Raw genomic sequence first — 13,404 nt, 5'->3', positions numbered from 1 at the left:
AAAGTCCCGACTGAAGACAATAGCCCAACGAGGGGGATAAAAAGCCACCGCAGAGAGATCCCACGGGCCAGCGTCTGCGGGCAAAGGGCTCCTTAGGCGACCACAAGCCGGGGAGAAGACTCCTGACGCTGCAGGCGCAGGTAGTCCACCATCAGACAAACGGTGCAGGAGAAAGGCAGAGACCACCAACCGTGTGGGGGACCAGACTGCAGCCGGCTGCGGGCACCGACCACCATCACATTGGTTTACCAGAGACTTGTGTGTGTTACTAATAGTGAGTACATCAGTGCCCTCCGGCCGCCCATTTCCCTGCACCGCCCAACTCTCCCCAACGGGTCCCGGGGCCACCATCCCTACCCACGGAGGGGTTAACAACTTGCTGCGCAACATCTCCCCCGGGTGTTCCGAAACTGCAGCGGTGGTGGCCACCTTCACCACAACCCATGGGTGGCGTCACAAACTCAAACACGGCTCCGGCCGTACACCTACGTCCCCCCAAACCGCCAACCACTTTTAGATCGGAGTGACCGTGGACTCCCGGGTCCGGTGACCCTCGAGCCACCCACTGAAGGTCCGGATCCGAGCGGCTCGGCTGCCGCCAAGCACGGGGTAGCACAAGTACATAGCAGGGACACATGGTAAAAAAAGAACTCAGCACAGGAACATTTTTTTTGGTATCTACGTAATGATACTGACCTGGAGAATCATACTATCAGGTCAGTTTTATGGTAAAAGGAACACGGTCAATAATAAAAAAAAAACATGTTAACAAATTTCTGCGCTATATCTTCCTTTATTTCTTTCAGCAGCAGATTCCTCGCAAAAGAACCCCTGCTAATAATAAAATTAAATGGATATGTAAAAAGTAGGATCCGTGCTAGAAATAATTGCTTTAAGGCCCGTTTCACACGTCAGTAAACAACACAGACGTTTTTCACTGGTAAAACACGCACATGTCCCTCCGTGTGCCATGATTCACGACACACGTGGGTTGTCCAAGTGCAATCCGGGCTCCGTTCTCCGTGGCCCATGATTGCACTTAGAGATTAAGTCACCTGTGCGCGCTCCCGCTCTCCATGGTGCTGAACGCTCCCGCGGTGCAGCATCCGGACGGCGCTGACCCCCGCAGCAGCTGCTTCCGGGTCGGCTGTGTCGCGCATAATGAATATGCATGACAGTAATCAGCCGGCTCAGAAGCAGCAGGGAGGACGGGCTGCAGAGGACATCGCTGGAACCGGGTGAGTAAAAATGATTTTTATTTTAAAAGCACGTTTTTTTCTGGCACGTGTTTCACGGACCACACCACTGCGTGGTCCGTGGGACATCAGTGATGCCAGAAAAAAATGGACATGTCTCCGTGCAGCAATCACGCACACGCGGGTACGCCGCACGGAGACACGTTCAGTGACAAATCACTGACGTGTGAGCAGACCCATTCATTATAATGGGTCTGCGTATGTCAGTGATTCTGGTACGTTTAAAAAAAGCACAAACGTACCAGAATCACTGACGTGTGAAAGAGGCCTTATAGGCAGTTAGTAGGATTGTGTATTTATAATTACTGCTACTATGATACAAGAACAAAATTTATCGGGGCATCAGCCGCGGTGTTATAAAGACGATGCTGCACTCTATACTTGTTTTTACATTTTCCGTCCGCAAAGGAGATTACACAAGTCTATGTTTTCCTACAGAGTGGAAATAAGATATCTAGGTCTACAGGGCCATTATATTTATAGTGTCCAGTGGGTGCTGATGTGTTTGCCCCCGTATTAATATAGCTGAGGAGTCACCCACCTTCTTGTTTATCAATGATATGCTCCAAGACGTCTTCATCTGCCACAAACTGCACCTGAAGGCCCTTGCTCTGGTTCTCTGCGTCCAGACTCATTCTCACCCTGTAAGACAATATGGTATCAGAAGATCCTGACCATCAGCCAGAGACTGTCCCATTACAGTAAGAAAATGGGACATATTCCTAGAAAGCAGGACATTTAGGGGTTCACACACTGCAGATATGTCCCCCCATAACTCCTGCACATATTACTGCAATCCGGGGAACTGTAGCCATTACATCTGCGTCGTGTGCCTACGTGATCGTTCACACGGGATGTTTTGTGCAGTATTTGAAGCCAACTTACTATTCAGACTTTGCTTTGGACTTAACATCTGCATCAACAAGGTACATGTGACAACGCTAGAGTGTCGCATAATCACAATGCAACGTATCCCCGAGACAGGGCACGTGTCTGATTACTGGGGACCGCCGCTGGGACTATTAATAGGAGAACCAAAGCAGCCTGTAAGGAAAGAGTGGTGATGCCCGAGCACAGACCCTGGCAGTGGGCACAGAGCACCGGGGTCCGCACCCTCATGCATCCTGGCACCCCACAGAGCTAAGCAGTGGGCACAGAACACTGGGGTCCGCACCCTCATGCATCCTGGCACCCCACAGAGCTGAGTAGTGGGCACAGAACACCGGGGTCCGCACCCTCATGCATCCTGGCACCCCCCAGAGCTGAGTAGTGGGCACAGAGCACCGGGGTCCGCACCCTCATGCATCCTGGCACCCCACAGAGCTGAGCAGTGGGCACAGAGCACCGGGGTCCACACCCTCATGCATCCTGGCACCCCACAGAGCTAAGCTGTGGGCACAGAACACTGGGGTCCGCACCCTCATGCATCCTGGCACCCCACAGAGCTGAGCAGTGGGCACAGAACACCGGGGTCCGCACCCTCATGCATCCTGCCACCCCACAGAGCTAAGCAGTGGGCACAGAACACCGGGGTCCGCACCCTCATTCATTCTGGCACCCCACAGAGCTGAGCAGTGGGCACAGAGCACCGGGGTCCGCGCCCTCATGCATCCTGGCACCCCACAGAGCTAAGCAGTGGGCACAGAGCACCGGGGTCCACACCCTCATGCATCCTGGCACCCCACAGAGCTGAGCAGTGGGCACAGAACACCGGGGTCCGCACCCTCATGCATCCTGGCACCCCACAGAGCTGAGCAGTGGGCACAGAGCACCGGGGTCCACACCCTCATGCATCCTGGCACCCCACAGAGCTGAGCAGTGGGCACACAGCACCGGGGTCCGCACCCTCATGCATCCTGGCACCCCCACAGAGCTAAGCAGTGGGCACAGAGCACCGGGGTCCACACCCTCATGCATCCTGGCACCACACAACGCTGAGCAGTGGGCACAGAGCACCGGGGTCCGCACCCTCATGCATCCTGGCACCCCACAGAGCTGAGCAGTGGGCACAGAACACCAGGGTCCGCACCCTCATGCATCCTGGCACCACACAACGCTGAGCAGTGAGCACAGAGCACCGGGGTCCGCACCCTCATGCACCCTGGCACCCCACAGAGCTAAGCAGTGGGCACAGAGCACCGGGGTCCGCACCCTCATGCATCCTGGCACCCCACAGAGCTAAGCAGTGAGCACAGAGCACCGGGGTCCGCACCCTCATGCATCCTGGCACCCCACAGAGCTAAGCAGTGGGCACAGAACACCGGGGTCCGCACCCTCATGCGTCCTGGCACCCCACAGAGCTGAGCAGTGGGCACAGAACACTGGGGTCCGCACCCTCATGCATCCTGGCACCCCACAGAGCTAAGCAGTGGGCACAGAACACCGGGGTCCGCACCCTCATGCATCCTGGCACCCCCCAGAGCTGAGTAGTGGGCACAGAGCACCGGGGTCCACACCCTCATGCATCCTGGCACCCCACAGAGCTGAGCAGTGGGCACACAGCACCGGGGTCCGCACCCTCATGCATCCTGGCACCCCCACAGAGCTAAGCAGTGGGCACAGAGCACCGGGGTCCGCACCCTCATGCATCCTGGCACCACACAACGCTGAGCAGTGGGCACAGAGCACCGGGGTCCGCACCCTCATGCATCCTGGCACCCCACAGAGCTGAGCAGTGGGCACAGAACACCAGGGTCCGCACCCTCATGCATCCTGGCACCACACAACGCTGAGTAGTGGGCACAGAACACCGGGGTCCGCACCCTCATGCATCCTGGCACCCCACAGAGCTAAGCAGTGGGCACAGAGCACCGGGGTCCGCACCCTCATGCATCCTGGCACCCCACAGAGCTAAGCAGTGAGCACAGAGCACCGGGGTCCGCACCCTCATGCATCCTGGCACCCCACAGAGCTAAGCAGTGGGCACAGAACACCGGGGTCCGCACCCTCATGCGTCCTGGCACCCCACAGAGCTGAGCAGTGGGCACAGAACACCGGGGTCCGCACCCTCATGCATCCTGGCACCCCCCAGAGCTGAGTAGTGGGCACAGAACACCGGGGTCCGCACCCTCATGCATCCTGGCACCCCACAGAGCTGAGCAGTGGGCACAGAGCACCGGGGTCCGCACCCTCATGCATCCTGGCACCCCACAGAGCTGAGCAGTGGGCACAGAGCACCGGGGTCCACACCCTCATGCATCCTGGCACCCCACAGAGCTGAGCAGGGGGCACAAAACACCAGGGTCCGCACCCTCATGCATCCTGGCACCACACAGAGCTGAGCAGTGGGCACAGAGCACCGGGGTCCGCACGCTCATGCATCCTGGCACCACACAACGCTGAGCAGTGGGCACAGAGCACCGGCGTCCGCCCCCTCATGCATCCTGGCACCCCACAGAGCTAAGCAGTGGGCACAGAGCACCAGGGTCCGCACCCTCATACATCCTGGCACCCCACAGAGCTAAGCAGTGGGCACAGAGCACCGGGGTCCGCACCCTCATGCATCCTGGCACCCCACAGAGCTAAGCAGTGGGCACAGAGCACCGGGGTCCGCACCCTCATGCATCCTGGCACCCCACAGAGCTGAGCAGTGGGCACAGAGCACCGGGGTCCGCACCCTCATGCATCCTGGCACCCCACAGAGCTGAGCAGTGGGCACAGAGCACCGGGGTCCGCACCCTCATGCATCCTGGCACCACACAGAGCTGAGCAGTTGGCACAGAACACCGGGGTCCACACCCTCATGCATCCTGGCACCCCACAGAGCTAAGCAGTGGGCACAGAGCATCGGGGTCCGCGCCCTCATGCATCCTGGCACCCCACAGAGCTAAGCAGTGGGCACAGAGCACCGGGGTCCGCACCCTCATGCATCCTGGCACCCGACAGAGCTGAGCAGTGGGCACAGAGCACCGGGGTCCGCGCCCTCATGCATCCTGGCACCCCACAGAGCTGAGCAGTGGGCACAGAACACCGAGGTCCGCACCCTCATTCATTCTGGCACCCCACAGAGCTAAGCAATGGGCACAGAACACCGGGGTCCGCACCCTCATGCATCCTGGCACCCCACAGAGCTAAGCAGTGGGCACAGAGCACCGGGGTCCACACCCTCATGCATCCTGGCACCACACAGAACTGAGCAGTGGGCACAGAACACCGGGGCCCGCACCCTCATGCATCCTGGCACCCCACAGAGCTAAGCAGTGGGCACAGAGCACCGGGGTCCGCACCCTCATGCATCCTGGCACCCCACAGAGCTGAGCAGTGGGCACAGAACACCGGGGTCCGCACCCTCATGCATCCTGGCACCCCACAGAGCTGAGCAGTGGGCACAGAACACTGGGGTCCGCACCCTCATGCATCCTGGCACCCCACAGAGCTGAGTAGTGGGCACAGAACACCGGGGTCCGCACCCTCATGCATCCTGGCACCCCACAGAGCTGAGTAGTGGGCACAGAGCACCGGGGTCCGCACCCTCATGCATCCTGGCACCCCACAGAGCTAAGCAGTGGGCACAGAACACCGGGGTCCGCACCCTCATGCATCCTGGCACCCCACAGAGCTGAGCAGTGGGCACAGAACACTGGGGTCCGCACCCTCATGCATCCTGGCACCCCACAGAGCTGAGTAGTGGGCACAGAACACCGGGGTCCGCACCCTCATGCATCCTGGCACCCCACAGAGCTGAGTAGTGGGCACAGAGCACCGGGGTCCGCACCCTCATGCATCCTGGCATCCCACAGAGCTAAGCAGTGGGCACAGAACACCGGGGTCCGCACCCTCATGCATCCTGGCACCCCACAGAGCTGAGCAGTGGGCACAGAGCACCGGGGTCCACACCCTCATGCATCCTGGCACCCCACAGAGCTAAGCAGTGGGCACAGAGCACCGGGGTCCGCACCCTCATGCATCCTGGCACCACACAACGCTGAGCAGTGGGCACAGAGCACCGGGGTCCGCACCCTCATGCATCCTGGCACCCCACAGAGCTGAGCAGTGGGCACAGAACACCAGGGTCCGCACCCTCATGCATCCTGGCACCACACAACGCTGAGCAGTGGGCACAGAACACCGAGGTCCGCACCCTCATGCATCCTGGCACCCCACAGAGCTAAGCAGTGGGCACAGAGCACCAGGGTCCGCACCCTCATGCATCCTGGCACCACACAACGCTGAGCAGTGGGCACAGAACACCGAGGTCCGCACCCTCATGCATCCTGGCACCCCACAGAGCTAAGCAGTGGGCACAGAACACCGGGGTCCGCACCCTCATGCGTCCTGGCACCCCACAGAGCTGAGCAGTGGGCACAGAACACTGGGGTCCGCACCCTCATGCATCCTGGCACCCCACAGAGCTGAGCAGTGGGCACAGAACACCGGGGTCCGCACCCTCATGCATCCTGGCACCCCCCAGAGCTGAGTAGTGGGCACAGAGCACCGGGGTCCGCACCCTCATGCATCCTGGCACCCCACAGAGCTGAGCAGTGGGCACAGAGCACCGGGGTCCGCACCCTCATGCATCCTGGCACCCCCACAGAGCTAAGCAGTGGGCACAGAGCACCGGGGTCCGCACCCTCATGCATCCTGGCACCCCACAGAGCTGAGCAGTGGGCACAGAGCACCGGGGTCCACACCCTCATGCATCCTGGCACCCCACAGAGCTGAGCAGTGGGCACAGAACACCAGGGTCCGCACCCTCATGCATCCTGGCACCACACAGAGCTGAGCAGTGGGCACAGAGCACCGGGGTCCGCACGCTCATGCATCCTGGCACCACACAACGCTGAGCAGTGGGCACAGAGCACCGGCGTCTGCCCCCTCATGCATCCTGGCACCCCACAGAGCTAAGCAGTGGGCACAGAGCACCGGGGTCCGCACCCTCATGCATCCTGGCACCCCACAGAGCTAAGCAGTGGGCACAGAGCACCGGGGTCCGCACCCTCATGCATCCTGGCACCCCACAGAGCTGAGCAGTGGGCACAGAGCACCGGGGTCCGCACCCTCATGCATCCTGGCACCCCACAGAGCTGAGCAGTGGGCACAGAGCACCGGGGTCCGCACCCTCATGCATCCTGGCACCACACAGAGCTGAGCAGTTGGCACAGAACACCGGGGTCCACACCCTCATGCATCCTGGCACCCCACAGAGCTAAGCAGTGGGCACAGAGCATCGGGGTCCGCGCCCTCATGCATCCTGGCACCCCACAGAGCTGAGCAGTGGGCACAGAGCACCGGGGTCCGCACCCTCATGCATCCTGGCACCCGACAGAGCTGAGCAGTGGGCACAGAGCACCGGGGTCCGCGCCCTCATGCATCCTGGCACCCCACAGAGCTGAGCAGTGGGCACAGAACACCGAGGTCCGCACCCTCATTCATTCTGGCACCCCACAGAGCTAAGCAATGGGCACAGAGCACCGGGGTCCGCACCCTCATGCATCCTGGCACCCCACAGAGCTAAGCAGTGGGCACAGAGCACCGGGGTCCACACCCTCATGCATCCTGGCACCACACAGAACTGAGCAGTGGGCACAGAACACCGGGGTCCGCACCCTCATGCATCCTGGCACCCCACAGAGCTAAGCAGTGGGCACAGAGCACCGGGGTCCGCACCCTCATGCATCCTGGCACCCCACAGAGCTGAGCAGTGGGCACAGAACACCGGGGTCCGCACCCTCATGCATCCTGGCACCCCACAGAGCTGAGCAGTGGGCACAGAACACTGGGGTCCGCACCCTCATGCATCCTGGCACCCCACAGAGCTAAGCAGTGGGCACAGAACACTGGGGTCCGCACCCTCATGTATCCTGGCACCCCACAGAGCTGAGTAGTGGGCACAGAGCACCGGGGTCCGCACCCTCATGCATCCTGGCACCCCACAGAGCTAAGCAGTGGGCACAGAACACCGGGGTCCGCACCCTCATGCATCCTGGCACCACACAACGCTGAGCAGTGGGCACAGAGCACCGGGGTCCGCACCCTCATGCATCCTGGCACCCCACAGAGCTGAGCAGTGGGCACAGAGCACCTGGGTCCGCACCCTCATGCATCCTGGCACCCCACAGAGCTGAGCAGTGGGCACAGAGCACCTGGGTCCGCACCCTCATGCATCCTGGCACCACACAACGCTGAGCAGTGGGCACAGAGCACCGGGGTCCGCACCCTCATGCATCCTGGCACCCCACAGAGCTGAGCAGTGGGCACAGAACACCGGGGTCCGCACCCTCATGCATCCTGGCACCCCACAGAGCTAAGCAGTGGGCACAGAGCACCGGGGTCCGCACCCTCATGCATCCTGGCACCCCACAGAGCTGAGCAGTGGGCACAGAACACCGGGGTCCGCACCCTCATGCATCCTGGCACCACACAACGCTGAGCAGTGGGCACAGAGCACCGGGGTCCGCACCCTCATGCATCCTGGCACCCCACAGAGCTGAGCAGTGGGCACAGAACACCGGGGTCCGCACCCTCATGCATCCTGGCACCACACAACGCTGAGCAGTGGGCACAGAGCACCGGGGTCCGCACCCTCATGCATCCTGGCACCCCACAGAGCTAAGCAGTGGGCACAGAACACCGGGGTCCGCGTCATCATGAATGGAGGGGCTAGCGGAGACACCAGGGATGAGACCAGCCACCTATACTGAGGGGGAATAGGACAAATGCCATATACAGTAAGTGAATTATGTGCCCTGCAATGAATAATCACTGATGTTCTGATCACACAACACAAGCCATCCGGGCAGCGCTCCTCTGCGGCACTCTGCTCTGTGCTGGGGCTCCTCGCTGTACAGAGACTGCCTGTTACGTCTGTGTATGGACTGTATAGTGTGCACGCAGCATTATCACCCGGGACAGCCGGCACAAGCCTGCCACTTGCCTCTCTGTTCCCGATCCTGCTGCCTCACTCCTGTCTCCCGCCAGCCAGCTGTCACATGGCACTTACAGCAGCCAAACAAGTTTGACCAATCACATAGCAAGAAATATTACAGAAGCCAATCATCAAACAGTTAGGAGACCGTTAGCCAATAGTAAGTAAAGCTATGGCAAACCGGAAGGGACCACATGAACCAATCAGGGAATACGTTCGAGAAAGTAGCGTTCGTACGTAAGGGGTGTGGCTTAGAGACACATGTAGCTTGTGGGCGGTGCCATACTGAGAAGTTGTATAGGTGAGCGGCGCTGGTCTGTCTCCGGCGGAATTGTCATTACTTTAGGATTTTTTGTGTTTTTTAATGACTGTTTATATTAGCAGGTGGAGTCTGCGCAGGAAAATGTGTGGCTACTGCGTGAATGGCTTTGTGTCACATGGTGTGGAGACTGTCTTCAGGGTGGAATGGTCACTACATAGATCTCATGGCTTTCTGTTACCTGGGGACAGGGCCGGTTTTACACATAGTGGGGTCCTGGGAAAAAGTTAAAAGTGGGGCCCTAAAGGCTCACATATCGCTCCATCACTCACACACATTTAAAGGGAACCTGTCAGGTGCAATATATAGTACAAACCAAAAGTTTGGACACACCTTCTCATCTCTAGAACAACTGTTAAGAGGAGACTTTGTGCAGCAGGCCTTCATGGTAAAATAGCTGCTAGGAAACCACTGCTAAGGACAGGCAACAAGCAGAAGAGACTTGTTTGGGCTAAAGAACACAAGGAATGGACATTAGATCAGTGGAAATCTGTGCTTTGGTCGATGTGTCCAAATTTGAGATCTTTGGATCCAACCACCGTGTCTTTGTAGAAAAGGTGAACGGATGGACTCTACATGGCTTGTTCCCACCGTGAAGCATGGAGGAGGAGGTGTGATGGTGTGGGGGTGCTTTGCTGGTGACACTGTTGGGGATTTATTCAAAATTGAAGGCATACAGAACTAGCATGGCTACCACAGCATCTTGCAGCGGCATGCTATGCCATCCGGTTTGCGTTTAGTTGGACCATCATTTATTTTTCAACAGGGCAATGACCCCAAACACACCTCCAGGCTGTGTAAGGGCTATTTGACTAAGAAGGAGAGTGATGGGGTGCTACGCCAGATGACCTGGTGTCCACAGTCACCAGACCTGAACCCAATCTGATGGTTTGGGGTGAGCTGGACTGCAGAGTGAAGGCAAAAGGGCCAACAAGTGCTAAGCATTTCTGGGAACTCCTTCAAGACTGTTGGAAGACCATTTCCGGTGACTACCTCTTGAAGCTCATCAAGAGAATGCCAAGAGTGTGCAAAGCCGTAATCAAAGCAAAAGGTGGCTACTTTGAAGAACCTAGAATATAAGACATATTTTCAGTTGTTTCACACTTTTTTAAGTATTTCATTCCACATGTTTTCATTCATAGTTTTAATGTCTTCAATGTGAATCTACAATTTTTAGAGTCATGAAAATAAAGAAAACTCTTTGAATCAGAAGGTGTCTCCAAACTTTTGGTCTGTACTGTATACCCAGAACCACGAGCAGTACTGGGTATACATTGCTAATCCCTGCCTAACCGTCCCTGTATCTAGCAGTATACATCAAGAGATCTTTAGAAAAAGTATTTCTAAAGATCCTTTATCGTATGCTAATGAGCAAGGGGACTAGTCCCCTGGGCGTTCCCTTGCTAATCGGCTCATTAGCATATTAGTATGCCTCTGGGCCTGCTAACATGCTAATGATTATGCAGCGTCACAGGATGATCTCACTCACCTCTCCACCGCCATCGCGTCGGACGGGGGATTTTGGCTCAGTGCGCATGACCCCGGAGTTTGGGTCATGCGCACTATGAAGCTGGATGTAGTGCGCATGACCGTCATACCATCACTACTAACAGGAGAAGCAGGAGCTTTCCTCACCTCTTAGTGTTGATGCAGCGCTGGTCGTATCTATGGAGATGGACTGCACTGAGGGAAAGAATGGAATCATTCTGAGCATTACCAATTGATTTCGTCTTCTGCTCGGTCTGCTATGCTGTTGCCTATGCCATGCATACTCTTTTCTGGGCAATCCATGGGACGGGGAGGGGGTGCTGGGACTGGAGAGGGAAATTTATTACCAGCAGCATAATTAGCATTGTATAGGGGGAAGGGGATGTGCAGAGCGCCTCCTGGTACTGTAACATTTGTGGCTTATTGACATCTGTGATTGTTTGACAGGCAGGGGCGGATATATCTCCTGTGCAGCCAGTACAGCTGCACAGGGACCTTGAAGCAAGGGGGCCAGACAGCTACCAAGGAGTTTTAGTGTATCATTGAGACAAGCAATGGTATCATCAGTAGCAGGAGATGCAAGGACCGTTTGAAGATGTCATTTGTAGATGCAGGGGGCTGATCTGATCTGCTGTACTCTGCAAATGTCTCTGTCAGGGGCTTCCTCTTCCGCTACTGTCAGTACCACCTGGCAGAAGCTTAGCAGGGCACTAAAGGCGGGGGGGTGTCACACTGAGCTGAACACCGTGTGTGAGCCCCATTGCTCCACCTGCACAGCATCACGGTGAAGGGGGGCCGGAGTACATGGTGGCTTTACTGTCTGCAAGGCCTGCAGCTGAGCTCTGTCTGCTCTGCGGTGTCCTTTACCTCTAACTGATCTGTGTAATATACATGTATATATATACACACACACATTATATATATATATATATATATATAGTGGCGTAACTAGAGTGCGATGGGCCCCGGTGCGAAAGTTGGACCTGGGCCCCCCTCCGGACGTTGGTCAGATGAATGGGCACCTGTAGCGTTCTAAATCCCATAAAGGCATATTAATTGCCCCTTCCCCCCTTCATTATGCAGTAATGTTCCCAATCCTGGTACATATGTCCCCCATACTGGTATATATGTCCCCATCCTGGTATACATGTTCCCCATCCTGGTATACATGGTATATAATGTCCCCATGCTGGTATATATTTATCCAATCCTGGGCCGATCCTAGTAAAAATGTTGCACATCCTGGGCCCATCCTAATATGTCTCCCATCCTGATATATAGTATATGTTCCTCATCCTGGTATATATGTCCCCCATCCTGGTATATATGGTCTGGGACTGTCTCTAATGAATAATTAAAAAAATATAAATAATTTAAAAAAAATTCTACTCATCTTGCCTCTGCTCCCACATCACCAAGTGTCCTCTGTAGCGAGTGCGGAGTGGCCTGCAGCTGACATCAGAGTGCATGCTATAGAGCATGACCATACTACCATGCGCTGCCCCCAGTTATGGTATGAACGTCAGCTGCCAGCCACTGTGTGCCCTGTACCTTTGGACCTGGTAACAATCTCTGCGTCTGTGATTGTTACGCTCCTACCTGCTTTCCTCACTCCATCCACCAACTATTGATTGCTGAAGTCAGCTCACGTATTGTAAAGATAAAGCACCCTCCCAGGACATACTGCATCAAATCTACTTCAGGCTATGTGCCCACTTTGCGTTTTTATGTGCAGAAAATCTGCACAAAAAAACGCATGTTTGGAACGAAAAAAAGCAACTGAAAAAAACCGAGCATTTTTTATTGTGTGTTTTTTCACCTACCTCTTTTTGAGCGTTTTTTAGTCATGGCGATCATGGGGGTTCAAGCGCTGTACCCCCGCGGTCGCCAGGTCCTGGCTCTCGCTGCCAGGAGGAGTACCCGCGCCGCTCTCGGCAGTTGAACCCTCTAAATGCTGCAATCAATGCAATTGCTGCATTCAGAAGGCAGGGAGAGGCATCGCTTACCCTCCCTGGCGATCAGGTCCCTGTAGTGCAATCACAGGGATCCGATCACTGCCATGGCAACCCTGGGTCATCACCCTGATGACCCCGGTTTACTGAGGCATGGATCGCCCCCCAAACCAGGGCACCTACGTCACCAGAGTTCCCTGCAACAAGGTCCCGTGGTAAAGACCACAAGGCCTAGGTGCAGGAAACCCTGGTGACATCACAAGGTGAACTGAGTTCATGGCGGTGGATCTGCAGGACACCCCGGTGATCCGCAGGCATGAAGTCGATTCACCGTGTGATATCACTGGACTTCCCAGAAGTAATGTCCTGCAGTAAAGACTGTGAGATGAGGAAATGGCTGCAGGGAGCCCCAGTGACGTCAACACACGCAAATTCAATGTGGGAAATACACATGCGTTTTTTCCTGCATTTTTCACTGACTCCATTGAAGTCAATTGGTGAAAAAGCAGGAAAAATACAGAAACA

The 13,404-nt window shown here is 56.6% G+C and overlaps 2 protein-coding genes across 4 annotated transcripts in view; one reads left to right on the top strand and one right to left on the bottom strand.

The window, feature by feature from the left end:
- ORC2 (origin recognition complex subunit 2) overlaps positions 1-13,404 on the bottom strand; it is a 103,268-nt gene that overhangs the window by 87,958 nt on the left and 1,906 nt on the right. The window contains exons 1-2 of one of the 2 annotated variants that reach the window (XM_075317633.1): positions 9,130-9,179; positions 1,798-1,898 (exon numbers count right to left, since the gene is read on the bottom strand). In XM_075317633.1, the coding sequence (XP_075173748.1) occupies positions 1,798-1,891 (94 nt within the window). In that variant the 5' untranslated portion in view covers positions 1,892-1,898; positions 9,130-9,179. Of the gene's footprint in view, positions 1-1,797; positions 1,899-9,129; positions 9,180-13,404 lie in introns of those variants that run through there. The other variant, XM_075317634.1, reaches the window with a different exon arrangement.
- QNG1 (Q-nucleotide N-glycosylase 1) overlaps positions 9,369-13,404 on the top strand; it is a 54,833-nt gene continuing 50,797 nt past the window's right edge. The window contains exon 1 of one of the 2 annotated variants that reach the window (XM_075317636.1): positions 9,369-9,421. The gene's annotated coding sequence lies outside the window, so the exon portion shown is untranslated. Of the gene's footprint in view, positions 9,422-11,080; positions 11,180-13,404 lie in introns of those variants that run through there. The other variant, XM_075317637.1, reaches the window with a different exon arrangement.

This window comes from Anomaloglossus baeobatrachus, chromosome 7 (assembly GCF_048569485.1).
Source record: "Anomaloglossus baeobatrachus isolate aAnoBae1 chromosome 7, aAnoBae1.hap1, whole genome shotgun sequence".
Lineage (NCBI taxonomy): Eukaryota > Metazoa > Chordata > Amphibia > Anura > Aromobatidae > Anomaloglossus > Anomaloglossus baeobatrachus.
This window is presented reverse-complemented; position numbering and strand designations above follow the sequence as displayed.